The following is a 12,729-nucleotide window of genomic DNA, read 5'->3' as shown; positions in this document are numbered from 1 at the left end:
GGGTTCAAGGCCAGGTTGGATGGGGCTTGGAGCACCTGATCCAGTGGGAGGTGTCCCTGCCCATGGCAGGGGTGGAACTGTCTGGGCTTTGACATCCCTTCCAATCCAAACCATTCCCTGAATATAAAGCAGCAGAATTATTTTACACTTCTTAAATCATTTCCTTTACTAGGAAGTGCTGCTTTGCTCTACCTTGTGCTTCTGAAACAAACATTTGTGTTCCAAAAATATACAGTGTACAGGTACTCTGTAGTTATAGATACAAACATTTACAAAGGAACAAACAGGCTGAAGGGGGCTAGCTTGAAAAAAACTCAGGCTTTTCCTTCTGGCCCTCCTAGAGCAGGATGAGCTGGGCTCACCATGCTGGAAGCAATCAGGGCTACAGAAAAGAACACGACTGAGAAAGAACATGCTCTTGATGACTGTAGGAAAAAATGTGGATCAAAAATTCCCCCACACCGCAGAGGTGTGGAGTTTTGTTGCCTTCTCCCATCCCCTCCTTTCATCCCTATGATCTGACTTAGTGTTCGCATCCAAATGCCTGCAGCCCACCCGCCTGTGTCTTCTCTACTGCCAAACGGCTGATCCCGCAGATGGGCCTTGCCCAGCTTTACACCAGAGGAAAATGTGGTTCCCAAGATGTTTAGCTTCATCTGCAAGGCTTCCTCAAACTAAAGAAACTGGGAACACTCTACAGTGCTAGCATTTTAGCGAATAGGTCGATATGGGAACGTCACTCCTGGTATAAATGTTTGTACGGGGTGAGCTGGGAGAGCCGGGTGAGCTGGTATCGCCGGGTGCGTGGCATGCGCTGGGTAGCCCAGAGGAGGAGTATGGATGTGAGGGTAAAATCCTGGGGGCAGAGCGCTGTGGGTGGGTTGCTGCACGGGACCCGAAATCACCAGCTGCAGCAGGCTGTGGAGAGAAAAATCAGACAGGAATGAGGGTTATCAAGAGGCAGCTTTGGTCATGGCCCTCCCCAGCCCTCAAGGGTCTAGATGTAAGGACACCTCATAACCAACACTCAGAGCTGTGGAGAGGCAAGAGCACCGTCAGTGAGTCAACTAAGCTCTTTACAGCCTCCAGCAGACCCTTTTTTTCTTTTTCCTTCCTTTTGTTTTTAAAAAAAACTTGGTTGCTCATTGCAAAGAGGCAAGAAGCTAAGTGACCTTAAGCTTGGGGTCAGGTAAAACAAGCAGGGAGTTGGGGATGGGACAACTCTGAGGCAGGTTCTACACCTGAATTCATTTTCCCATTCTGTGCGTTTGTTCTAGCACAGGCTGGGCAAGATCATCTGTGTGGTGGGAGTCGCTGAAGTCTACTTCAGTCAAGAGGGAAGTCAAGTCTCCTTCCAGCTCGCAAGGGAAGAAGGAGCCAGTACTGTCACCTCTACCCTCGTGCTAAGCTGTGTGTGAATACAGGGCACCTTCCAGAAAAGAAACATGAATTTTTAGAGGAGATTTTGTCTCAGCTGCCCTCAAGTATGTCTGAGAAAATGCATCAACACCAAAATAGCTGTAGACAGGTCTCTTACTTGTTATGCGGTAGCCGGGAGCACACAGTTCTCAGGTCGTCTGAAAGAGGACACAAGACAACAATGACAGTAAAGCAGAAATCAGAGTGATTTTCCTCTCCATTCTCCTTCCTTGGAAGGTCAGATTACCAAAAAAAGCCTCAGTCATCAACAGATCCAGAATTCTACGCTCGGGCCAAGCACTTCTAAAGGAGATAAAGTGCTTCTCCATCTCACCAGTCACTGCCTTGGCTTTCCACACCAGACGCTGTGTTGTATGTCTGATGTTTAACCCACGCTGCCATATGGGAAACGCAGCTCCACTGCCAGGCAGGGCAAGCCTTGGTACAGGATTTGCAATACTCGGATATAAGCAAGAAGAAACTAAGGCAGAGGAAATACAAGGTGTGGCTCTGCCCCCTGAACGTGGCATTTATGATGAGGAAGGCACCAGGCCAAAGCAAGGCAAAGCTTACCCAATACCTGGTTTGTATTGTTTGCTGTTTCTAAACAGTCCAGTGTGAGAAAGGGCTGGGTTTTGTTGCTGAGGTCTATCAATTAGGTCTGTCAACCTTTTTTACCACCTCCAAACTTCTGCTACAGCAGAATAGCAAAAACCAAGGTATTTGACACCATACCCTAGTGCTGGAGTCCTTTTGGAACAGCTTGAGAACAAGCTCCTGCCTTTGTACTGATAAACACCCCCCCAAAGCACTGAAAAAGCTGGTATTTCAGCAGCTACTTAGACTGAATCACCTTCCACTCCTACGGTAACAGCAAGCGTGCAGAATGAACAGCTAGGAAAAGACACAGCCAAAATAAGTCATCAACTCAAAAATCTCCACTTTTCTGCTTGTTGTCCTTACACCCAGAGCTACTTTATGAAATATTAGGAAGAAGAACACTGACATTTGACCAGCAGCACTGGTTCAGCCAGGGGAAAAGCCTCAGCCGTACTCTGCAGCCAGGGCCTGCACTAACTGCCCAGGCTTTGGGCAGCTTTGAGCCTTCTGGTTGCACCAAAAATTGCCTCTTTTCAAGGGAATGTATCCAGCAAACTGTCTGGCTGACCCTGTGCCGTGTTGGGGCATATTCCACTTTCTTCTCTGCAGATCTTTTGGAAAGAGCTGGTTTTGGAGACAGGAAGGACAGATGAAAACCATATCAGAGAAGGTTTCCTTACTAAGCTTAACAGAAATCACACTGTACTGGAGACACTCATTACAGGAGAGCTGAAAGCCCCAGAAGTTCCAGACAAACAGTTTTTGCTTGCTTTTCAAATTCCTTGTCTAGCACACCCACCCCATGGTTTATCTGCTCCACGGTCTCTCCTCCAGCAGGCAAACTTGAAGTCAAACCGAAATACAATTAAACAGTGCTTTTAAAACAGCTACAAGCAATTCCAAGGGGGACAAATCTGTCCCTATGCCAGACGCCCAGCTAACCCTGCTGCGCCCACTGCGTGGTGGAACATCAGGTCTGAAGGCCTGTGAAGCAATGCACCAGCTGCCACATCTCTACTTTCTCACTTCCCATCCAGTCATTTTTCTTGAACTACTTCCTGCACTATTGCTTCCTAGGAGAGGCAAGCTACTATTTCTGCTGTGAACAAGTTCGTATTTACTCCTCAAACCTCCCTTGCACAGCATCCACACATTGGAGGAAAAGAATCCCATGCTGGGGTCTGTGCCAGCCCCACCAACTTACCTCTAGTGCACAGGAGCGCTCCTGATGCCATGGCCACTTGCAAAGCCTGGGCCAGTCTGTCTAGAGCCAGTTCAATCTCTTTGGATGCATTGAGAGGATTCAGTTCGTCAGACAGTCTGTTAATTTCCTCAACGAGCGGAACCACGTGGTCAAAGGGTATGAGCCCCAGGCGCCCGTAAAGGTTCTTCTCCGTTAAATGCCCTTGAAGCATCATAAGAACTTGCAGGACACTGAGATGCAGTTTTGAATACAGCTGGTGGCAATCTCTGTCTTCTCCTGAAGTTGAGTCCTTGGCAATTTTGCTGGGGGGGTGTCCATTTGAGAGAGAGGCTTTCTTCTTCCTTTTGTAAGCCAAAGGGGCCTTCACACACCAACGGATCAGTCCCGTCAGTGGGGTGAGCTCTAAAAACCCTATTGGCAGGTTGGCTGCGATAGGAGTGTTTAGGAAGGTAATAAGGATCAAGCGAGGGTCTTCAAAGATCCAGGAAACAATCAACTCGAGCAAATCCGAGGGAGGTATGAGGTCATCTGAAGATAGGAAAGATATTGTTGGGTAAGCTGAGCCTGGCACAAGACAGCAGTCTTTAATTGACCTGTCATGCACACCCTTCCTGCACAGTCATAATTACAATTGTAAAACCTGCCCAACTCAGCTATTTTTCCAAGAAACCAGAGGTCAGTGCTCATTTCCCCCCAGGAAAGGCAAAGCACTTGATCCCCTCCTTTGGATTATTGATAAAGATATTAAACAGAACCAGCCCCGACGCTGATCCCTGGGGAGAATACTTGCAACCGGCCACCAACTGGATTTAGCTCCATTCACAGCTCTCTGGGCCTGGCCATCCAGCCAGATTTTTACCCAGCAAAGAGCACTCCTGTCCAAGCCATGAGGTGCCAGCGTGTCTAGAACGCTGTGGGAAACGGAGTGAAAGACTTTACTGAAGCTGAGGCAGACACAACATCTACAGCCCTTCCCAAGGGTTAGCTACCAGGTGATGGAGTATTGTGTCCCATTCTGGAATCATCAGCATAAGAAGGAGATGGAGCTGTTGGAACGGGTCCAGAGGAGGCTACAAGGATGATCAGAGGGCTGAAGCACCTCCAATACGAGGACAGGCTGAGAGAGTTGGGCTTGTTCAGCCTGGAGAAGAGAAAGCTTTAAGGAGACCTTATAGCAACCTTCCAGTACCTGAAGGGAACTGGGGAGGGACTGTTTCCAAAGGCTCATAGTGATAGGACAAGGGGCAATGGCTGTAAGCTGAAGAGGGGCAGATTTAGACTAGACATGAGGAGGAATTTCTTCACCATGAGAGTGGTGAGACCCTGGAACAAGTTGCCCAGGGAAGTTGTGGAGGTGTTCAAAGCCAGGTTGGATGAGCCTTGGACAGCCTGATCTAGTGGGAGGTGTCCCTGCCTGTGGCAGGGGGGTTGGAACTGGATGATCTTTAAGGTCCCTTCCATCCCAAACTATTCCATGATTCTATTCTCTGAAATGCAGAGCAATTACATCAAGTGGCTTCCCTTGGTCACCTCAGTGGGTAACCTTGACACAGGAAGACATGAATTTTGTCAGGCAGGACCTTCCCTTGTGAACCCGTGCTGGCTGGGCCTGATCCCCTGACTGATCTGCACCTGTGTGGTGAGCGCATTCAAGATAAAACACTCCATCTTTCCTGGTATCAAGTTCAGGCTGACAGGCCTGGATTTCACTGGATCCTCTTTCTGGCCCTTCTTGTAGATGGGCACCACATTAGCAAGCCTCCAGTTATCTAGGATGTCCCCTGTTGACCACGACTGCTGATAAATGAAGGAGTTTAGCTTGGCAAGCTCCTCTGCCAGCTCCCTCAGTACCCTTGGGTGGATCCCATTCGGTGCCATAGACTTTTGAGCGTCCAGGCAGCATAGCAGGTCGATGACTGCTTCCTCCTGGGTTACAGGGGGGTTACCAAGCTCTCCATCCCTGCCCTCCAGCTCAGGAGGCGGAATACCTTGGGGATAGTTGGTCTGACTATTAAAGACTGAGGCAAAGAAGGCATTAAGCACCTCAGCCTTCTCCTCATCCTTAGTAGCAATCTTCCCCCAGCATCCAGTAAAGGATGGAGATTCTCTTTTTGTTGGTGGTGTATTTGTAAAAACATTCTTTGTTGTTTCTTAGAACAGTGACCAGATTGAGTTTGAGCTGGGCTTCTACCTTTCTAATTTTCTCCTTGCGTGACCTAACGCGATACCTGTACTCTTCATGAGTTGCCTGCCCTTTCTTTCAGGAGTAGTAAACTCTCCTTTTCTTCTTGAATCCAAACAAAAGCTCCCTGTTCAGCCAGGCCAGTTGTCTTCCCTGCTGGTTTGTCTTGCGGCGCACAGGGACAGCCTGCTCCTGTGCCTTTAGGATTTTCTTCTTGAAGAATATCCAGACTTCCTGGACCACTTTTCCCTCCAGGACTATTTCCAGGGACTCTCTCAGCCCTTGACCTCAAAAAGCCAGTCTGCCCTCTCAAAGTCCATGACAGTGGTTTCATTGACCCAGCTCCTTACTTCACTGAGAACTGAAAACTCTACCTGTTCATGTTCACTAAGCCCAAGACAGCCTTTGACCACCACATCCCCGCACTAGTCCTTCTCTCTTTGTAAATGACACGTCAAGCAAAGCACCTCTCCTGGTGGGCTTGCTGTGTCAAAAAGTTATTTTCTACACACCTTAGGAACCTTCTAGACTAGTTCTTCACTGCTGTGTTTTATGTCAGATAAGTTGTAGTCCCTCATGATAACAAGGGGTAGCAATTGTGAGACTCTTGCCAGCTGCTTACAAAATGCTTCATCAACCTCCTCATCCAGTTAGGTGGATCCTTTCGGTAGGATATTTGCCTTGTTGGCCTTCCCCCTCATAAGCACTTGACCTTATCATGACAATTATTGACCACATAAAATCAAACCCCTCCCTAGTACACAGAGCCATCTCACCACTTCTCCTTCCCTGCCTACCCCTTCTGAAGGGCTTACAGCCACTCATTACAGATTCCAGTCAGGAGAGTCATCCCACCATGTTTCTTTGATGGTTTCTAAGTCACAGCTATCCTGCTGTACAACAGCTCGAGATCCTCCTGTTTGTTGCTCATGGTGTCTGTAATGATGTAAATGCACTTGAGCTGAGCTATGGGTTTCACCCCCAACACTGGCATGACACCCCTAGGTGCATCTCCTGGGAGACTGGTTTTATCCCCTTCCCCCTTCAAAGCAAGTTTCAAGCTCTGCCAACTCACTGGCGAGAATCCCTCTCCCTCTTTCAGACAGCTGGCCACGTAAAACCTCCCCATAATAAAAAAACCAAAAATCCCACCGATGACAGCAGCCTCTGAGCCACGTGCTAATCACGAGTTTTGAGGGAAGCTGTGGCTGCCCCATCCCTGGAGGTGTTCAAGGCCAGGTTGGATGGGCCTTGGGCAGCTTGATCCAGTGGGAGGTGTCCCTGCCCATGGCAGGGGAGTTGGAACTGGATGATCTTTAAGGTCCCTTCCAACCCGATTCTATGATTCCTGTTCCTTTCAGTGCTTCTCCCTGCCACTGATGGGACTGAGAACACTACCTGTGCTCCTGATCCTTGAACCAACCGTCGCAGCACCCTGAAATCTCTTTTGACGGCTTTTAGACTTCTCTCTGCAACCTCATTGCTGCCAACCTGCATAACCAGTAGCGCGTAATAACCAGACAACTGAACCAGATCAGGGAGTTTCCCGGTAATGTCTCTAACGTGGGCACCGGGGAGGCAGCAGACTTCCCTGAGGGAAGGGTCTGGTTGGTATATTGGGCCCTCTGTTCCTCTCTGAAGGGAATCAATGACAATTACCCTCCTTTTGATGGACACCCTGGGTAGACCTTCACTCGCCACCTCATTTGCATGGCCCTCAAGTTCCAAAGCATCATACTTGTTGAGTAAGGGCAACTGGGAAGGTGAGGGAGGCTGGGAGGGCAATTGCCTGCTGGCCCTGATTCCATTTCCCCCACTCTCTCAGGTTCTCTCTTTCTGCGCAGTGGTAAGGGACTAGGGGATCCTCAGCTTTTTGAGGAGCCTCCACCTGCCGCCTTGGCCTCAGCAATGGCAGGATGCGACTCCACCAATCTATCTCCCTCTCGCACTCCCTGATACTCCTTAACCTTTCTGCGCCCTCCTTCAGCTCTGCCAGCAGGCTGAGGAGATCATTCGCCTGGTTGCACCGAGAACAGCCGTTGTCTCCACCACATTCTGGAACTGGTGACCGGCTCAAGCACTCCCTGCAGCCGGAGACCTGGACAACCACAGGTTTCAGTGGAAGCTCTTTGAAAACCAAACTTCCTTTCCTTGTGTCACCAATAACATCTCAAATCAACTAAGCAATTAAAACAAATTTACCTCCTGTATCTCAAGGTATTTTCTTTCTGACAGGTCTTTTAATTAGTTGGATGTGCAAAACATTTCCTTTATCGACAACAAATCCTATTTGTATTTTGGGATGATACATAATGTTGGTAGTTAAGATGTGGTTGTGTGGTTGTTCCCTATTCTGCCACAAGCTCTCTGTCTCTCTCGCTGCGTAAACCACGAGCTGGTCACACAGACAGTCAGAGAGCGCACCAGAGCCGTGCTGTTGACTGTGTTTCTTGTCACTGCTCAACAGAACTCCTGCTCCCGCTTGCAAACTTTCAGAATTTGCAGCAGGGAGGCTAAACTGCCCAGCTCAGGCAGATCGGCTTTCACTCCTACAGCTGCTCAACCAAGTCCCCCTGTCCTTTGTCCTCTGTGGAGAATGGTGACGTTTGTGCCTGGCTCAGCAGGCTGCTTCTCCAGCAAAGATTCCCCCATTAGCCATGGAGTGCTTATCTTTATTCTCATGCCAACAACAGAGGATGCAACAGCCACACCTCTGAGCTGCTTCTGGCAACAATTAAGCTGAAAGAGATTTTAGGAAGAAATGTTTTGCTGTGAGGGTGGGGAGGCCCTGGCCCAGGTTGCCCAGAGCAGTGGTGGCTGCCCCATCCCTGGAGGTGTTCAAGGCCAGGTTGGATGGGGCTTGGAGCCCCTGATCCAGTGGGAGGTGTCGCTGCCCACGGCCGGGGGTGGAACTGGACGGGTTTTGAAGTCCCTTCCAACCCAAACCGTTCCATAGTTCTATGGTAATTATATAGTAACAAGCACCTTTAGAGTTGCAGCAGTTCATTTCCTTGCAACAGTTCATTTGTGTTGCGTTATTCTGCAGAAATTCACAGGAAGCCAAACCCAAACGCTTACCTGAAGAGAGGTCATAGAGTGCTGTGACGGATGTAATGAACTGGCAGCAGAAGCGAGGACTGGCACTGAATATCTGCTTCAGCGTCTGGATGGACCCTGGCACCAAGTTGCAGTAATCATCCACCAGGGCCCGGGCGAGCCTCACGCAGTACACAGCCGGGGTTCGCTGCGGGGGAGCACAAGGAAAAGCGGATTAAACCCAATCACAGCAGGTTCTACAGAGCCAACTTTAAAATTCACATTGCCCGAACACTCTGCCTGCCCACCTCACCCAGCCACTTCTCTGCTGGGTGTTTCCACGTCCCCAAGTTAAAGCACGCTTTCTCTTGCTCACTCTCAAAACGCTGCTTCGTGGTATTAAAATAGATGGCAACGTTTCGTGTTTACAATATCTGTAACTTAAATTAAAACCTTTTACATCAATATTTTGACTTACAGACTTTTTCACTATATCAGCAACACAGTTCAATGAGTTCAGTACTGGAACAAGTTCAGTAACCAGTTAGTTACGCTTGACATTAAAAATACGGTAGAAACTCTGTGCTATCTTCATGTCACAGAAGAGCTATGATCTACAAAGAGCTACACCTTCTTCTGCTGATCAGGTTACATCCCAGGCTGATGCGAAGGGAAAAGAGGGAGTGCAGAGCAACCATGCGGGTCAGCCTCCTCCGACCTTCCCCTCCCTGCACAGTCATAGAATCATAGAATCACCAGGTTGGAAAAGACCCACCGAACCATCGAGTCCAACCATTCCCATCAATCACTAAACCATGCCCCTCAGCACCTCATCCACCCGTGCCTTAAACACCTCCAGGGAAGGTGACTCAACCACCTCCCTGGGCAGCTTCTGCCAGTGCCCAATGACCCTTTCCATGAAAATTTTTTTCCTAATGTTCAGCCTAAACCTCCCCTGGCGGAGCTTGAGGCCATTCCCTCTCGTCCAGTCCCCTGTCACCTGGGAGAAGAGCCCAGCTCCCTCCTCTCTACAACCTCCTTTCAGGTAATTGGAGAGAGCAATGAGGCCTCCCCTCAGCCTCCTCTTCTCCAAGTCTTTCTGCTCTTCCCCCTTCTGTAAAACACGTGAATTCTGCCCAGCCAGTGAAGGCAGCAGGAACAAAGATGCGCTTCCCAGGGTCTACAGTGGGGAATCTCAGTGGGAAAGGAGGAGACACAGGAAATCCCCAACATAACTGCATTTGCAGAAGACAGACACAACCATTTCACACCCAGATCTCTAGAGAGAGGTTTGCCCCTTCTGCCACGTGCAAACTTGCACATCAGGCAAAGTTTGTTTCCCAAATTCGAGTCGGCTTCTTTGGGCAATGTGAACACAGGGTGTGAGGGGTTTGTTCATGGTGTGGCTCACCTCTTCTACTGATCCCTTTTAATATGCTGCAGTGAGTGGAAAAATCAATACAAGCTTGATCAACACTAAAAAAACTTGATTTTCTTAGAATCACAGAATAGTTTGGGATGGAAGGGACCTTAAAGATCATATAGTTCTAGCCACCCCTGCCCTGGGCAGGGACACCTCCCACTAGATCAGCCTGCCAAGGCCCATCCAACCCGGCCTTGAACACCTCCAGGGATGGGGCAGCCACAGCTTCACTGGGCAACCTGGGCCAGGGCCTCCCCACTCTCATGGTGAAGAAATTCCTCCTTCTGTCTAGTCGAAATCTACCCCTCTCCAGTTTATACCCATTGCCCCTTGTCCTGTCACTACAAGCCCTTGGAAACAGCCCCTCCCCAGCTTTCTCTGCCACTGGCAGTGAGTGACAAGGCCTTGGCTCACCCTCAGCCATGGTAGCACATCTCTCTCTCTCATTCCCTGCCGCTCTCCTGCCTGCACGGCAGCAGTACCTGCAGCCAGAAGGCAGCGCACTCCAGCACAGGAACCCTGCACACAGCCACTGCCATGGAAACCAGCTTTCCTAGCAAAGCCATCCTGCTGTCGTCAGCTTTGTTTCCTTGAGGGCTGAAGAGAGATGAGAAAATGATCTGCCGGACCGAATCCTTGGTTTGCTCTTGGAAATAATTGCACATGATCTCAAGGAGCTGAAGTTCCTGAAGGGAATTCAATCTCTGAAAGAAAACAAAAGCAAAGCTGCACAATATACTGGGGCTCTTGAAGAACTGAGAGCTGCTTTGTGAAAGGCAGGAAAGGCAAAGGCCACGAGCTTCTCCTGGGCGTCAGGAACGCAGTCTTTGTGCACAATGCACATTTTCAAGATTCCTGAACCTCTATCACATCTACCCGCTTACAGAGGAAAGCGCTAGGACCCTGTCCTGTCCTTCTGAGGCCTTGGTCTCCAGCACCAGCCCCCCTAGGGACCCCATCCTGTCCCTCCAAGGCCTTGGTCTCCAGCACCAGCTCCCAAGGAACCCTGTCCTGTCCTTCTGGAGCTTCAGTCTCCAGCAGCAGCCCCCCAGGGACCCCGTTCTGCCCTTCCAGAGCCTTGGTCTCCAGCACCAGCCCCCCAGGGACCCTGTCCTGTCCTCCTAGGGCCCCACTTTCCAGCAGCAGCCCCCCAGGGACCCCCTCCTGAACCCCTTGGCCCCTCCCTGCAGCCCCTCCCGGCCTCCCCGTGCTCCCGGTGCTTCGCCAGGCCTCGCCCCGCCGCCGGGCCCACCTTGGGGGTGGCGCCTCGTTCCTTGGGCACCTGGAAGAGGAACTCCTCGAGGAGCTCGGCGGGGCCCTTGTCGCCGAGGGGCAGCGGGGCGCTCTGCAGCTGGCTGCTGAAGTAGATGTCCAGGTGGTAGAGCACCTCCTTGGCGGCGCTCAGGGGGTCCCGCCGCAGCAGCGAGTGCCGGATGTCGCTCATGGCTCCGCCGCTCCTCTCCGCGCTCCCCTCGCGGCGCTACGGCAGCCGCCGGGGACAAAAAGGGACAAGGCGAAGGCCGCCCGCAGCCCTCCTCGAGCGAGACACCGGGCGGCTACGGCAGCCGCAGGGGTCAAAAAGGGGCAGCGCGAACGCCGCCCGCAGAGCCCCCTGGCGGCCCTGGTCGCCATGGCTTGAGGGGGGCTGAGACTGGAGGGGAGTGGAGGGAGCTAGAAGTCACTATCCCAAAATGCGAAATACGTTTTAATTAAGCTAAAGTAAAGTTCAGTTTCTCGCAGCACACTTCCAGCACCTCCATGGGCGTGCAAAAGAGCTGGGGAGGATCTTTTAAACAAGGGCAGGGAGGGATAGGAGGAGGGGGAATGGCTTCAAATTTGAAGGAGGAAGATTTAGACCGGACATCAGGAAGAAATTCTTCACACTGAGGGTGGGGAGGCCCTGGAGGTGTTCAAGGCCATCTGAGCCCCTGATCCAGTGGGAGGTGTCCCTACCCATGGCAGCAGAGTGGAACTGGATGGGCATTAAGGTCCCTCACAGCTGAAACATAGTTCTATGATAATTATATGGTAGCATGTTTAGAGTTCCCGCAGTTCACTTGCTTGCAACAGTTAATTTGTGTTTGTTATTCTGCAGAAATTCACAGGAAGCGAAACCCAAAGGCTTGCCTGAAGAGAGGTCGTAGAGTGCTGTGATTGATAGAATGAACTGGCAGCAGAAATGAGGACGGGCTGTGGGGGACATGTCACGGGGAGCTCTGGCTCAGGGGGATCATGTCCCCAGAGCCCTGACCCTAGGAAGCCACATGCCTGTTCAAGGGGTCAAGACCAGGCCTTGATCACCTTGTGGGGACTGGCTGCAAATCCTGTCCCTGCTCTCCCAGGGATTGGCCCCAGGGGAGAGGGGGCTGGCAGCACCCCCAGCCCCCAAGGAGCCCGTGCATCTCAGGGACCCTGCAGAGCCCTCCTGGGAAACAGCAGCTGGCTTGGGAGGCCAGGGAGCAGCAGGACATCAGCCAAGGGCGCTGGAGCAAGGCTGGGGAGCTGCGGGAGCATGTGGGGTGTGGGGCTGCCACCCGAGGAACCTCTCGGGGCGGGTCTGGCGAAGGGCACTGTGGTAGGACCCGGTGGGTTGCAGGATGAGGGGCCAGCATGCAGCACCATGCTCTGCCGGCTTCGGCACGCTCGCCTGGAACTGGCTTGTGGGAAAAGCCGGGTGCAGGATGGGAATGCTTGGTGTTGGTGAAATCAACGCTTTCTAAGAGAAATTGTAGCTGATCATGTGTGAGATCTGCCTGCATCCCATCTTGGGGAACTGCTCTTCCCCATGAGAGGACTCCGGGATTCACTTCGACCTTACCAATCTCTTGTTGGCAATATTATCGATGATCTCTTGCGGTCAATATT

The 12,729-nt window shown here is 51.2% G+C and overlaps 1 protein-coding gene across 1 annotated transcript; it reads right to left on the bottom strand.

Moving 5' to 3' along the window:
* Positions 1 to 476: 476 nt before the first annotated feature.
* INTS15 (integrator complex subunit 15) lies at positions 477 to 11,447 on the bottom strand. The gene is made up of 6 exons (XM_069869884.1): positions 11,117 to 11,447; positions 10,347 to 10,568; positions 8,484 to 8,649; positions 3,224 to 3,751; positions 1,538 to 1,577; positions 477 to 918 (listed from the first exon to the last, which is right to left on the bottom strand). The coding sequence occupies exons 1-6, from the start codon at positions 11,306 to 11,308 to the stop codon at positions 711 to 713; spliced, it is 1,356 nt and encodes a 451-aa protein (XP_069725985.1). The 5' UTR covers positions 11,309 to 11,447; the 3' UTR covers positions 477 to 710.
* Between the last annotated feature and the right edge of the window lie 1,282 nt (positions 11,448 to 12,729).

Source organism: Phaenicophaeus curvirostris, chromosome 16 (assembly GCF_032191515.1).
Source record: "Phaenicophaeus curvirostris isolate KB17595 chromosome 16, BPBGC_Pcur_1.0, whole genome shotgun sequence".
Lineage (NCBI taxonomy): Eukaryota > Metazoa > Chordata > Aves > Cuculiformes > Cuculidae > Phaenicophaeus > Phaenicophaeus curvirostris.
This window is presented reverse-complemented; position numbering and strand designations above follow the sequence as displayed.